Source organism: Lampetra fluviatilis, chromosome 13 (assembly GCF_964198595.1).
Source record: "Lampetra fluviatilis chromosome 13, kcLamFluv1.1, whole genome shotgun sequence".
NCBI classification, from domain to species: Eukaryota; Metazoa; Chordata; class Hyperoartia; order Petromyzontiformes; family Petromyzontidae; genus Lampetra; species Lampetra fluviatilis.
The window spans coordinates 2881193-2896410 of NC_136287.1; the positions used below are offsets into that span (position 1 = coordinate 2881193).

The 15218-nt window shown below is 43.2% G+C and overlaps 1 protein-coding gene across 3 annotated transcripts; it reads right to left on the reverse strand.

Annotated features, from left to right (window-relative positions):
• Nucleotides 1–202: 202 nt before the first annotated feature.
• On the reverse strand, nucleotides 203–14041 carry LOC144935417 (dipeptidyl peptidase 9-like). Of its 3 annotated transcripts, XM_078862025.1 has the most exons (21): nucleotides 13965–14041; nucleotides 12108–12319; nucleotides 11321–11433; nucleotides 10914–11087; nucleotides 10654–10822; nucleotides 10431–10541; nucleotides 10199–10327; nucleotides 9526–9587; nucleotides 9280–9380; nucleotides 8626–8803; nucleotides 8339–8498; nucleotides 7355–7434; nucleotides 6713–6865; nucleotides 6128–6266; nucleotides 5442–5587; nucleotides 4543–4689; nucleotides 3915–4067; nucleotides 2689–2831; nucleotides 1418–1529; nucleotides 719–852; nucleotides 203–556 (listed from the first exon to the last, which is right to left on the reverse strand). In XM_078862025.1, the coding sequence occupies exons 2-20, from the start codon at nucleotides 12316–12318 to the stop codon at nucleotides 760–762; spliced, it is 2574 nt and encodes an 857-aa protein (XP_078718151.1). In that variant the 5' UTR covers nucleotide 12319; nucleotides 13965–14041; the 3' UTR covers nucleotides 203–556; nucleotides 719–759. The 3 variants fall into 3 exon arrangements, with proteins under 3 accessions (XP_078718151.1, XP_078718148.1, XP_078718149.1); XM_078862022.1 differs by having other exon boundaries at nucleotides 203–852; XM_078862023.1 differs by lacking the exon at nucleotides 13965–14041 and adding an exon at nucleotides 13724–13933 and having other exon boundaries at nucleotides 203–852.
• Nucleotides 14042–15218: the final 1177 nt, after the last annotated feature.

The window sequence follows — 15218 nt, forward strand, 5'->3', positions numbered from 1 at the left end:
CCAAAAGGCGCACAACTCAAAGACAATGCACCATCAGAGTATGAGAGCTCGGGTTGTGTATCAGACAGCTGCACAACATAAACCGTGAAAACGTGTGTAACAGTAGGACATACATTATTTCTAATTTAAACTGCTAATAATGTATAGTTTTGGGAATTAAGCTGAAAGTTGAACACAGGAAAAATGAAGCAACCATTTTTGTTCGTGTTTTTTTTTTATTTGAAACAATATTCTTCATGATTAAATTTGCTAATATTTTAATGCACAGTGGCAGATTCGCAAAAATGTAACCGGTGACTTGCAAGCTAAAGTGACCATCAAGTGATTTGTTTGATAGCAGCCATTAACAACACCCTCGTCAAAAAGCAAATGAAAGGCACACATCCAACAGTTGATCTTTTTGTATCTAATGAGAATCAATAGTTCTTATACTTTACTGCTTCTTACAAAATAATTGTAATAAACTGTGCATTCATGCCGAGCGATTGACACAAAAGCAGCCGTGGCGTTAAGTCCTTTCTCTCACCGCTCCCTGTTAGGTCCTCAGCAATCACAGCTGTCGAGAGGAGACATTTAAAAGCCAGCAAGGTTTGGCGGAGCACGTAAAGTTCATAGCGTTAAACGGATTAAAAATACCATTCTGTAAAACACTGATTGCCGACAGAAAGGACTGCGGGTAAACCAGTGCAGCGAGTATCAAAAGCAAGCGCGTTAATACCTTCACATGTGAACCAGCCGGACACTCTTAAAACTTCCCGGTCACAAATGCTCCTGCAGGAAGTGGAGGAGAGTGGCTTCGTAATGCTCGGCAGACTCGGCTGAACGGATGCTATGCCTCTCGTTGGGGTAGATCTGAAAACAAGGCCAATTCCAAAGGTAAAATCCAATCGCGCACGCAAAGACGAAACAATATCGACGCATTACTTTTCTTTATATTACTAAAGATGCATCCCTGCAACTGCTTGCTCGACACACAATTGAAACTTCGTTGATTTAGAAAAAAAATTTAAATAAATAGTCAAATGCATAATTACGGAATTCGAGTACACGTTAATGTGAATTCAATCACATATGTTTGAATATGTCAATGTATTGACATCACGTGGCAATTATTATTGAGAAACCAGCCACAATTTATTTTTATCATTCACGAAACCTCACTCTTGCTGAACAACATGGTTGAGTATCTACGATGCATAGCCCGAGTATCTACAACACCCAGCCTGAGTGAGTATCTACGATGCATAACCCGGCTGAATAACTACAACACACAGCCCGGGTGAGTAACTAAGATCCACAGCCCGGCTGAGTATCTATGACTCACAGCCCGGGTGAGTATCAACAAGAGCTGTTTGTGTTTTGAGTTGTGTCTTTCTTTTAACGGCAGCACTGGGAGTGAATGGAGATAGGGAAGTACCTGCAGCTGATAGGGCTTGCCCATGCGCACCAGCTGAGACACCAGCATGCTCGTGTGGAAGAAGTGAACGTTTTCATCCAAGAAACCATGCAGGATAAGCAGCCGGTTTGGCCTGGGAAAGTTAATCACAATCGCAATATCAGATTTGTTTAAACATTATAACACCACTGTACACGATAAGCAAAAGTGTATAGGTGTTTAGATGTTCAAACACCAAATAGGTACCTTTTGAAAGGGATCAAGTCTGCATTAACCACAATAACTTGTGGTGAACATGCAGACAAAACATGCTCTGATACTATTGTCAGACCAGAGAACGCCAAAAGGCATTCGCCGTAAAGAAGGCTGTCGCTGGTGTAGGCCAAGCAGTTTCAAAGACAATGCATATAGTATCAAAGCATGTTTTTCTTGCATGTTCACAAGTAATTGTGGTTAATGCAGACTTGATTCCTTGCTAAAGGTACCTATTTGGTGTTTGAACATCTTAACACCTGTTGTATTGGCAGAAAGGGTAAAACCTAGGGGTTATTTCTCATTCTTTGGTCCTGGCAAAAAAGGTCCCATGATAAAAGTTAATAGTGTAGTTGGTTAAATACGTATGATGCATGAGATAACGCTCGACAGTAGTAAGGAAATAATGTAATGCTCTTTGATAACGTAGGGGAGTATTTACACAAGACCACAATGTTTCACCACTAAAGCCACAGCATGACACACGCTGGCAATGTAGAAACTGCTCATCAAGTGTATGCCTACGTCGAAGCCTGTGGTTTTAGCTAAGTGTAGTCTGAGCACTTGGCATTTTATAGCTCATGCCCCCTTCCTGCCACGGCTAAACGAATTGTTATTTGGATTAGAAATAGATTTTTTCCTCATCTCATTTGTGCTGCCTCATTTGAAATGTAACCAATTTTTTTCCTACCGTAACGCCTGTCTCATATGTACTATCCTGTTTGTCGCTGTGTTGTTTTTCCGTCTCGTCTATGTTCCATCTCTTGTTAAGTACCTTCTGTATTGTCTGTCTTATTTGTTGTCTGATCTATTCCAAGCAATTGCTTAAGATGCGATCATAAAACGTGCAGAAATTTCAAATAATCGAGTTTTGCACAAACAATTTGACGCACGTATCATTAGCCGGAAAATCTACTTTCACGGACAAATAATTTTGCAGCAAACGATCGCGCTGTAGGCAACACAAGCGTAGTAATACAATATTTACAAAAAACTATTTGGAGTACGGCATCTAAATGCGACTGCATCTCACGACGCACTCCCTGGGCAGCTTGTCCACGTGGTAGGCCACGGAGCTGCTCTCATAGCCGGACATGTTCTCGTCGGGGGTGCCGAGGTAACGCTCCGTGTAGGCTGTGTCGTACGCCATCCACACGGTCACCGGCGCGCCCGCTATCGCCACCTGCAGGGTGTTCACGAAGAGGAAGATGAAACCCGTAAAAAACACAACAATCAACTTCAAGGACAATGCACATTATCAGAGTTATGTTTTTGTTTGCATAATGACTGCAGGTATTGTGGTCTATGCAAACATGACTCCTTGTAAAAAAGGTGTCAGTTTTGTTGCCAGATAGAAGGGTAAAAAGCCAATTATCATATTTTTTACTGGCAAATGAGGTTCCAATGGTGTAAATGCTTACCCCGAGCTCTCATACTCTGATGGTGCATTGTCTTTGAGTTGTGCGCCTTTTGGCGTCATCTGGTCCAACCCATGTGAGACTAGGCTCTAAGGAAAGCTGTCTCGGGTGTGGACCTATTAACTTCAAGGACAGTGCACATTATCAGAGTTATGTTTTTTGTTTGCATTATGACTGCAGGTATTGTGGTCTATGCAAACATGACTCCTTGTAAAAAAGGTGTCAGTTTTGTTGCCAGATAGAAGGGTAAAAAGCCAATTATCAAACACAACGGTGTTGAGAGAAAAAAGTTTACCATCTAACAATGCATCACAGTTCTCGAGTCAAAGTCACTCCTCTAAAGTGTACAATGAGAGTCGAGGACCGTATCAAACTTCAATGCATCCGATCTCATCCCATCTCTTCCAATCTCAGAGTTAAGCCTCGGTTAGGAGGCATGTAATGACTCAGTCCCACAGCAATTGACAAATTGTCACGATTTGCGATATGTCAAGATACCCAGTGAGGCTATCCTGCATGGTCAGCTCTCAATTATAAGGGGTGATGGGAATGGAAGGGGAGGCTCGGATAAAACAAATGCCTGGATAAAGCAAAACAAATGTCAATTATCCTAACTACATAGAATAGAAAAAAAGTGGTTTATTTGCCCAAATATTTGCAATCACTTGCGCACACAATTTCTCACCCTCGAAGAGTAATTAATAAAGCAGCGAGTATGTCATAAAAAATAAAAAAACGGGTTATACACAACCCGGACAATCCACCCAGAGACAATCGAGTGTTAACATAAACGGAATTCCTATTCAATACATTAGTCCCTCTTCTTGAAGCTCGCGTAAGCAGGGCACCTTGAAGATGTCCGGGCGCAGTGCGAGTCCCATGAGGGAGAGGTACCCTCCGTAGGACCAGCCGTGGATGGCGACACGCGTCAGGTCGATAAAGTTGTGCCTCTCGGCCAGCCACTGCAGCCCCTGCACTTGGTCAGCGACTTCCACCTCGCCCTGAACAAGCAACAGGTGAACACAAACGCCCAGCAGGTGTTAGTGCAGAGAAGAAATGCACTCTTTGCTTACACCAGTTTGTATTTCACTGCAGTAGGTTGCACGGTGCAAGACTTGCTTATTTATCATCTAGGTAAAATATAATCCATTCAAATTTTCTTAAGAGTATTTCTTAGCTTTTCAGTAAATAAAACCTATTGACAGCATCAATATTTCCGAATATTAGCTTCAGAAAATAAGGTAATTTTAGAATCTAACATATCAAACTCTTGTCACCCAAAATGTAAAAAGCACACAATGAAACAGAACACTCACGACAAACAGAAACAAGATACTGCAAGCCTCAAGTCCAAGCTTTGGGCATTCAACATGTGTTGGAAGTCGGTTAAATAGTGGTGGAATTAAATCAAACGTTGCCAGCGCCGGTGACATTATAAGCAAGAAAGGGTGGCGGCTTGCTTTGATCACCACGAACCATTCGGCGCTTGAGAACGCCCTCGAATTGTAGCCCTCGGTTGGAGGAGCCGCGATTGTCGATGACGACCACGGTGTAGCCCAGCGACGCCAGCGTGTTGAGCCGCATGAACTTGGTGCCCTTGAAAGAGCTGCTCACCAGCTGCACCTGCGGGGGAAACATGAGAGCCGTGCACTCGAGACAAATTTCGACGTGGGAAATTTACGTTATTTAACATCCGTTTTTGTTTGTGCAATTGTTGATGTCTTGTGTAACGTCGTTGTTTTTACTTGAATTTATATTTGGATGTTTTTCCTCTATCTGCTTTGTTGTGGTACTTTGTTTCATGTTAGTGTTTTTGTCATTTTAGTCATCCAGGTAACTGTTTAAATAGCCTATCCTGGTCTCGACTTCTCACCTGGTTAAGCAAAGTAAACTTGAAACTAAACTAAGCTGTACTTCATGCAACTTGGCAGCTTTGAGCAAATCTCTTCATACAATATTACTTTTCAACAACAGGATTCATTTTATAGCAGCCATTTCTCCACGCCGATATAACAAAAATTAAAAGCACCACATGTAGACATTGATCATTTTTTCACTTTTTAATCATAGTTCTTCATCAGTCAACTCGTATTGCTTCACACATTAGATGCGCTAAAATATGCATTCGTACTGAGCGACACAACAACAGGTGAAGAGATGTGGTGTGAATCCTCAAAGTAAATATGTATGCACGGCAAACGTTTACGCAAGAAAGTGTACTTTACTGTGATTAAGTAGTACGGCATGCAATAAAACACGAACGTTTAAGCAGCAGTGGGAACAAACCGTGTGCAGGATTAAATATTTAACTATTTCGAACTCGGGTATTGTGGCACTGCAGGGCGTGCTTGTTGGGCACAGTTGCTTGAACTCACGTGGGGTCCCCCATACACAAAGACGACCGTGGGGTATTTTCGGCCTGGCTTCAGGTTGTGCGGGTGGTAGAGCATGCCGAAGAGCGTGGGGCCGGACTCGCTCTTGAAGTTGAATATCACCGGTGGTTTGTACTCCTGCATGTTCTCTGGTAAAGCACAGATAATTCACACTTCCGTGATTTTAATTGCAGCACCACAACACGTGATGTGTTCATCGTGTAAAATGTTTAAACATTTGGCATGCAATGAATAAAACTGGAAGGTCACGATATACGCATTGAATTGTGCTTGCAATGATACGATGGTGTTGTTATTGTTTGTACTGGGTTTAGATGAACCATGCAACCACTACAGGCCACTACATTAACAACAATGTTACCATGGGTTCAGGTGAACGCGACAGCTACAAGACGTGCCACGTTCACTCAAGCGTTAAAAAAGTAACGATTATTTAATCAAATCATGACCCAGAATTGAGACATTTCATATCATTGCAAGTGGCCGTATTTTTACAGCCCATTAAATATATTTATTTTTAGACATTCAACTCAAACAGACCATAAGGTGGCAATAAAGATACACTTGAGAATATGCCATAAACACTAACGACGTGCAATTGCATTATTACGTTATTGGACGTCGTTTAAACTCAATGTGCCGCACGACTCGATGTGCGATAAGCAGACCAGGTGGCTCCATGAGGCTGCCCCAGGGTCCAGGCGCGATGTGGGAGGAGGCTCCCGAACCCGGGCTTGACAGGGGGAAGAGATGCACGGCTGGCGGCCGAGCCACACTGCTGCACTGCGTCACGAACAAGTCAAAGTCCTGCAGCAGAGGGACAGCGGGCAAACCCCCCCCCCCCACCCCCAAAGACTTTGGTTATGTCACGTTTGGCAAAGCAAGGTAACGAGACAAAAAAAAAGAATGTGTACATAATCGCCGTAGTGTTACGCAATGAAATGGTACAGTGACAGCTGTTATTACAATAATGAACATTAATCGCAAAGGTCACAGTTAACTTTTTGAAGTGTAGCATTTGAAACTTCATCTCAGATCGAGTTTTATACCTGGGCTAAATGCATTTTCTTTGCATTAAAATATGCATACAATTCTTGAACTGATATTAAGATTATATCTCTATCACGATTTACCGTTCCATTTTTCTCCCGAAGTGCTACCGATTGTGCATTGCCGATCATCTACCTCCTGTTTCGCTACGTTCTTGGTTATAAATCAAAGGGGATGGAGTAAATAAACAAGACATTCCTTACCGGACTTAGTGAGCAGATATGCGAGAAGCCTGGCTGGGTGAGTCTCCGCACCTCCCCCGGACTCACGTAGCTCACCACGTACAGGTGATGCTCCAGCGGTGAATCAAGTGTGCTCTGGAAGAACACCACGCCCTGCGCCTCGTCCACCCACACCTGGTAGCAGTGGGTATTTTAAAAACAGGATAAAAGTACGCCTGTGACAATACATCGATTAATACATTTTAAATAGATTCTTACAAAAGTAATAAAAATAATTTTCCATCTCAATACGCTTTACAAGAATGAATGCAGAAGGGGGGGGGGGCAAGCAGGGGGATTAGAGAAGGGATCCCAAAGCATACACACATTTCATCAGACATGTAGGAATCAATACCTTACACTTTATGCAAAGTGTACACACATGTTATGCTGTTACATTTCGGCTAATGGTATAAAAAAACTGTACTAAGGACACAAACAAACATAGAAACAATACAAATGACATTGGAAAAAGTGAGAAAAATAAATAACTGAATGTTAAAATTTAAACCCCAAAATCATGACAATTATTGGAATCATGCCGAGTTTTCACTACATTTCTAAACCCGCAGTGCCTTAACCGTTGTCTAATGTAACCATCCAAGCAGGAGCTAGGTTGCTCACTTTGAATCCTTGCTGACCAAGCACCTCCCAGTCACCTTGGGTCAAGACAATTTCTTCTTTCAGGGGGCACAAAAAATCAGCTGGAAAAAAATATTCAATATGATTACATAAGACTAGTTAAAAAAATACTTTGGATATCTATATACACACACGCAGTATATTGTCGTTTTAAAGATGGAAATATGGTCAACCAGAATCATTTCTACACGTATGACAAACCCACGAAGCAGTGCTATTAAAGTAATTCAGGCCAAAGATCTTGGCACGATACGAGGAGATTTAATGACAAACACACTAAGCCTGTAATCGCGTGAGAATGGCACTGCAAATGAGATTATCTGGTTCTGGAGGCACTTTCCCCTTGTTACAAAATTATGAATAATTTATTAAGTCTCTTCACACCTACTTCCTCTGAAGCAAGAGTAACACAGTAAATGTCAGTTTGGAACACCCTCTGAGAAAGGAAATCAGAATCCCCCTTTTGAAGATATTACTGTGGAAAATTCCACCAAAGCAGTCCCAAGAGAGGGGATCACTCTAGGGGTGGCTGAGTTAGTGACGTCTCACCCTGTGATTATATAGCCGGGACAGGTGCACAGGTGGGAGGAACTTCTGACATCACCACCATCATCAGTACCATCATTACTGCCATTATCACCAGCACTACCACGATCATCAGCACCATCAGTAGCATCATCAGCAGCATCAGCACAATTATCGCATCTCCGATTAGCACGGTTGGCTATGTATATGGTGCGAAATAAGTTCAACATGCATACATTCAGAGAACACATCCAAGAGGCTATCAATTGCAGAGATGGTGCGTTGAGATCAGCTGGTGTGCAGGTGCTAAGTGGATTTTTACATCGCAGGACTGCGAGAAACGGCGACGGCGTTGGGAGACCTTCATAGCTGATGATTATTATGAATGGCAATAATCAATGTTAGTAAGCAATGCATGTCGTGTTCATAGGGAAAGCTTACCAGGGTTTGGGGCCGACTCCTCAGAGCTTTTGCAGCTGTTCTGCTGGAGAAGCGCTGTGACTCGATGCAGGTGGCGAAACCCGGTTTTGGTCTCATTTGCCCAGATGAAAGTAAATTCATTCTCTTTCTCTTGAGGAAGTGGATGGAAGATGTCGGTGACCTGAAGGTCAACAATACACATATCATTGTCACCAGAAGCCTAAATAACTTTATTGGCAGTCAGAGAGATGAGGTGCCCCGTGTTGTGCGTAAGGATGTTCAATTAACGGCTGCTTGCCATGCCATACATTTATCCAGATGTCAGTCTCCTCCTGGTAGATGAGGTAGGGAGTGAGGCTGCCCGGGGTGGCTCGAGCGATCTCATCCCACTTTCCACCTGGAGATGGGGAACGCACAAACAGCGTGGACGGGAGCAGCACCAGCTGCAGCCTCTGCTGGGGACGGTCTAGCAGCTGGGCCCACACACTGCAGATGTCAGAAGTTGCAAGGGGACAGAGAGGCAAGTGTCAAAAAACGGCACGCACACACACATCAAATATTTCACCACAACCACCAATTCTTAAACATGGCCTGTTAGGCAAATGATGACGCAATGGTTATTTGATAAATGTCCATTCTCACGCTCCCGATGCATGAAAGAAATCGTGTGAGAAATTATACTTTAGGGTATAATAAAACTATATGCAATGACAGACTTGTTATATTCAGAATGGAGGAAACGAGACTACAAATGGGACAAAAAAAACGACAAACAATGCAAATAGGTCAGTACAATTTTTTTACTAAAAGAAGTTGTTTCTTGAACCGAATTGAGAACCAAGAAAAATTTTGAGAGGCGAATCCATTAGATGCCTAAAGCTTGCGTTGCATTGCACGCAAATCGCTTGTAACGTAAGAGTGCGTGTGCCGTGCCCATTATGCGATGTCCTTAGTGCACTTACTACTGTCCATCTCGAGTCCAGCCTGCTCGCGTGATGTATTCCGTGCCAGGGAAAAGCACATCAAGTGACATCAGCAACTCCTTGTCAACCACGTCTGTGATCTGAACAACAGATGTGCGCAGTTGGTTTTAACTGAAACAGTGTAAGGGGATTCAATTGCCAAATAACTTTCCCTGTTTTGAGAAGCACCCTCAGATAAAATCATTATTAATTGAAAAATAAAACATTATTATCACTTCCACTTACCCTGCCTTCTTTGTCCACTGTGAATTCACATATCTTAAGTGAAACGAGAGGGTTTTTACTCCCTGAAAAAAAGACAAAAAAAATTAAAGCATTGTTGAAAAGTGTATACAATAATGTCATGAAAAACAATGTCATGCCAATGATGTCATGATTCAACACATTTTTACTAACTTAAAGGGATAGGGTGAGAACACCCTATCCCAGCAATCAACGGCTCACGAAGGGTACACAACTGTATTTTTTCAGTCTATCTCCTGCACGACCCGTGTCTGTAAATGCTGTATACATAACTGCTCAATGAAAAAAGAAACCCTTTGAAAATTAGTTAAATAATTCCATGTGAGAGACGGTTACTGTTTAAATTACCACACATTATCCATGTACACAAGAAAAAAAAGAAATGGCCGGTTTATGGCCCATCGGGAACGCTGTTTCAAACGGTGAAATACCTCCGGAGAGTCAGCTGCAGCCAGGGTCACCCCGTGTGTTTGTCGGAACCTAGCGGTGTGCGTGGGTGGGGCGCTGGGATGGGTTAATGACCAGACTTCTGTTACAACCAAGTAATCGCAAATGACGGCAACTTAGACACAGCTAATGTGGAATTATGTGATTATGTTATTGAGGGTTTTTTGTCATGTTTGTGGGGTTTTTTTCTTTGTGTGTGGGTGCTTACCGGCACGGGGGTAGCGGAAGCAGTCTGCTTTGCGCTGCTGCAATGCGGCAGCTGGCACGTGAATGACCTCCACCTCGCTCTCGTCCACCTCTTCATACAAAATCTGCAGAATGTTGCTGTCACCAGCACCTGCAGTTCCGGTAGGTTTAACGAGGCAGGTGTTACATACCTATCTGTTTCTAAGAATTTCATGAAAAATATCAACGACAAGTGGAAGGAGAGGTAGGATCACCTGCTTGTGCCACAGGACAGCACCAGTAGCCGGTGTATCTGTCAAACTCCTCTTGAATCACAAACGTGGCCACACCAGCTGTTTTGCAGTCATCAGCCACTCCACCCACACCTGCAAAGCAGAGCCCATAAGAGGTCAATTTATTTGAAACTGGCTACAAATTTGCTTGCGGGCAGTTCTGTGTACATGTATGCAACTAGACTGTTAATAATTTGCTGTGAACCTTTGTGAGCAAAGGTGAGCCTGCACTCTTCCCCACTCTTCAAACTTGCTGCCCAGAGGTCACCACTGTGGATAAAGGTGACGATGGATGGATCTGGAGGGAAGATTTTGGGATCCATGCGGCTGCCAGTACAGCTTGTCTGTACCTCTGTTGGCATCAGCTGTGATGTCTGTCCACAGCACAAACAAAAATAGGCATGTAAGTGAAATTAAATCCTATCTTAAAAAACTGACCAGAAAACAAGTCACTGGAAGACTCACGGTGAACTGGTTGTTGACACCATCCTTGCAGTAGAAGATGCTTCCACCAGCCTGGAAAAGAAAGGTTCCGCTGTCCCTGTGGTAATCGTAAGATGTGATCCCGAAAGTGCCCATCCTCTTCCGCTCACGAAGAAGTTCTTCTTCCCGTGAGAATGTGCCAAGTTGTACTGCTGACTGTTGAGAACATATTTGCAATTTCACTACAAGTGTACACATTTTTGCACTCTTTCACATCAACATAAACACAACTATTAACTGGCATAGAAAAAACAAGAAAGCAATCCAGCATCTACATTAAGCATATAATATGTAAAACGTGAAACACCAGTTACTACTGCCGGTCACTTGGAAATTTCAAATTTATTTAAAACCTGTAAACTGAGCAATGATTATTCGTGGGTACGAACCTGAAACTGATCCAACATTTGTGTCCATGACAAGAATGTATGTCCTTCATTCTGAAGCTGCCTTGGAACCTCAGTATAGAAGAGAGTGCTCTCTCTGCTTCCTGTTGGCATACCTGTAACAGAGGCCCCAGTTAAACTTAATTCACATGACATACCTATTTTCATCTTGTCATGCAAATTGTACTTCCCTGTTGATTTACCACAAAAAGTACTTTTCTTGTACTGCTGAACTCTGCAACTAATTATCCATTTCAATCTTTTCACCAAATCATGTTGCAGTTTGTTAAGGTCAATGTAAACTGCTTACCACTCCTAGATCTGCATTGGTCCATGGTTCCCTTCCAATAAGTTCCTTCAAGTCAGAATGAGCCTTTGTTCTATATGACAACATTTCTCAAGTACATTCTGTGACTAATAAATTAAATTTCTACACATAAAGAATGAGTGGATGGTAGCGGTGGTGCAGTGGTTAGAATACTGCATTATTAAAACGGTGAGTTGATTTCAGCCATGGCTAACATCAGCAGAAAATGATATCTGAACCAGTCCTGGACCCCCCCCACACTGACCAGCATGGTGAAGTGTAGTCAGATTGCCCATTACTGGCATGGTGTGCAGAGGCCTTCATCCACCAGTAGATTGTCAAAGTTCATTATTTTATAAAATTATGAAGGATTGTGAGTGCTGTTAAATTTGCTCTGGTGCCCGATCACTACTAAGTTGATAGTGAAAGGGCCCATGGCTATGTCAAAGTGCAGTGTGTGTCCACTGCCCGCATGTGTCGCACCGAGGAAGTAGACGCGGTGGGATCGCTGAGGGTCGGCCTCATCGCCGTAACGTACGAACTGGAACTCGTGCGGGGCCTTGCAGGCCATGAGGCTCTGCTGCTTGCGGCTGGCACGCACCACCTCCCGGAGCTCATCCCACGAGCGGCGCTGCACGCGAAAGCGGGACACATCGGGCTCGAACACCTCCGATGGTTCGGGAAGGTGAGTCATGCTGTAAAAGAGATTCAAGGATTTTTTTTAAATTACATAGTGCAGCGAGAACACTTTCCCCCCTGCTTTAAACCCAGATGCAATGTGCAGGACTGAGGTCTGCGGAATTTCTGTACACCCCCCTTCTGCCTCATTTTTGCTCTGTACCGGGCTCATATTGAAATACAATAAATACAAAAAATAACATGGTAAGCTCTGTTTTTAACCTAGATTTCCAATTAACTTTTTTTTACATAAGTGTTGTTTAGTTGGTAAAATAAACTGTTTGTAAAGTCGATAGTAAGAGAAGAAATGTACTGTATATCGCCTTCGAAAAAGCCTATCCTACTCAAAAATGTATTTTGTCCAATGCATTGAAGATGCAGTAAATAGGTTTCATCTTAAGCTGAACATGACAAATTACATCCGATTGTGGAACACACACATACTATAAAACGGATCCATCACATTCATAGACACAACAGTGCCCGGCTGTTAAAGAAAAACTATTCCATTTTTAAAAACAATGTACAGTACTTCAATTTTGTTTTAAATTTTCTTTGAATAAGAAGTATTTTCCCTACTTTTTAATGGATACTCGGTGCTAACTACAGCATCCCACGACACAAATTGTATCGATACGTGTTTGAATTGGTCAACAATGGCCCCTGAAGCTTATACCACCACCCATCTTTGCTTAGAGGGCTTTGAAAGCTATATCACACTCAAAGACAGTCCAGCAACAATACTGTATGTTTAAATCCCAGTAGGTTTATGACGAATCCCATGACAACGAGTTCATCTTGCAATAATATAACCAGTTACACTGTATTCATAACAAAATCAAGCAATTGCTCAAAATAGCCACCCTTCAATAAGGGAATTCGGGGACAATTAAAATATAATAATCTTGGAATGCACTTAGGTTTCCTGTTTCAAAAACAAACAAAAAAGTTTCCATTAAAAACCAAGTCATCTCAGTGGACTATCCGTGTTTTAGTACTTAACATTGTCAATAAAACATCAGTCCTTACTCAGGGTAAAGTTTACCCTTCGACATTCACAACATTGACATGCGATTGTAGCACAGCAACGGAATCTTTCTGCACTGTGCCAACAAGAGTCGTTAAATGAATTGGGCCGAATGTCAAAATGCATAACTTCATGTTCAGACGCATCCGCATGTCGACGCGATATAATAAACACACACACATTGTTATAAAATTGCAGTATCGTTGAATATTACATTTTTTTAAAGTGATGTCCTGTACTTTTGGCGATGCTCGTGTTATGTGTTTTATTGGCCTTAAAGGTATAAACAGCTGCATTGCCGCACACATTTCGTCACGTACGTTAAATCGCAAAACACTACATGGGAAGATAAAAAAAAACATGTAAATGTCCGTCACTATCGGGTGAGGCTTACGGCAAAACTGCCGAAACTCCCCGACCCACCCCTGGCCATTCTGATAACGACGCCGGGCAGGGCTCGCCTTCGCCGGGAGCCACGCCAGGCAAGAATGGGCCTCGGCTGCGGCCTACTCGGTCTCGGTTGTTTTTGCAAGCCAAGGCAATCGGCCACGGAGCGACCGGGAGTCGAACTACAGACGACGAAAATGAGCGGAGGTTCAATTTTTTGTATCGAAGGGAAGAAGGGGAACACTGACTTTGTGCCGACAGAGGAGGAGGACGAGGGAATAAGACGCAGGCGTCCAGGAACAGCTGGCCCGTGACCTCTGACCCCTCGGCCAGGGGCGGGGCTTCATCATCGTCCTCCTCCCCCCCTACTCAGCCGCTCTCGATCCACTGCTGGACGGAAGCCCTCCAAATACCCCTTGTCCGCCTTTCACGATCGGCCGATGTTAAAGTACCTCCACCGCACACGAGCTGCTTTCATGGCTCCGTCTCCTGGGTTTTTTCGCGTCCTCTGTGGGATGGGTTTCCTCCTAAATCAGCAGTTGTCCTGCTGTATCGGTTCCGCGATGAAAACGTCGTGATTTTATTTATTTTAGTTGATACCTACGTGACTTTACCGAAAGAAACAAAGATAATGAACCCCTTCTCTGTGCCCTACCTGATTACAGACCTTATTGGTCACCCCCGTGTCCTTGTCAATCTCAACATCCATCCTACAAAGGCCCATCACAAGGGAGAAACACAAATAGACAAAAATGTGCCCGTATTGAAACGGCTGTACGCCGAATGGACCTGAAAACTACATTTCCCTGTACAAGAATACGGGTTAAACTGTGTGGATTGACAGGTGTGCCGTCATGACGATTGACCATCTGTTACTCGACTCTTTTGGCCAAGACTTGTCAAATCACCCTCCGAACGCTGGAGTTGCAACGCCGCCATGTGATTCGCGTGTCCATGTTTCTCTCCGTCAATGTTAATTCCAAGCGTGCGTTTTACGAAGCTTAAGACTTTGATGTTCAAAAAGCAATTGCCCCCATGTCTGATTGTCTCCCGCGCCACCACGAAGTCAATCTCACGCGACCATTTGGACAATCTCATGCGTAACCCCATCCATATCCCAATGTCAGAGGTCTCAAATAAAAAAAAGTCGACAGACAATTAGTCAAAGTCGGTTAAAATACAAGGGTGGCCAAATCTTCACAGACTGACCCCTGTAATAAGAATATCGAATTTCCATCACTGGTTCAGGGTCAAACAACCCAAAGCTTGCTTTAGATACTGCACAGTGCTCTCACGTGGCCCGAGTCCAGTGATAGGAGAGTAATCAACTTATGAGTCGTGCTAAACCTGTGGTGTGAGATAAAAAATTCTACACTCTACGGGCAAGTTAATAACAGACAGCTTGCCTTCAACTTTGCACTGGAATAATCATTAAATCCAGCAATGACATTTTGTATTGCCATTATTTTTCACAGCCATCGGAGAAGCAGGTGATTGATTCT

Coding starts and splice junctions, on each gene's coding strand:
- LOC144935417 (XM_078862025.1), bottom strand. CDS start 12,318: ATGACTCACCTTCCCGAACCATCGGAGGTGTTCGAGCCCGATGTGTCC. Junction 8,499..8,625: donor AGACTGACATCTGGATAAAT/GTATGGCATGGC, acceptor GTTGACCTTCAG/GTCACCGACATCTTCCATCC. Junction 1,530..2,688: donor GTGGACAAGCTGCCCAGGGA/GTGCGTCGTGAG, acceptor TAACTTTCCCAG/GCCAAACCGGCTGCTTATCC.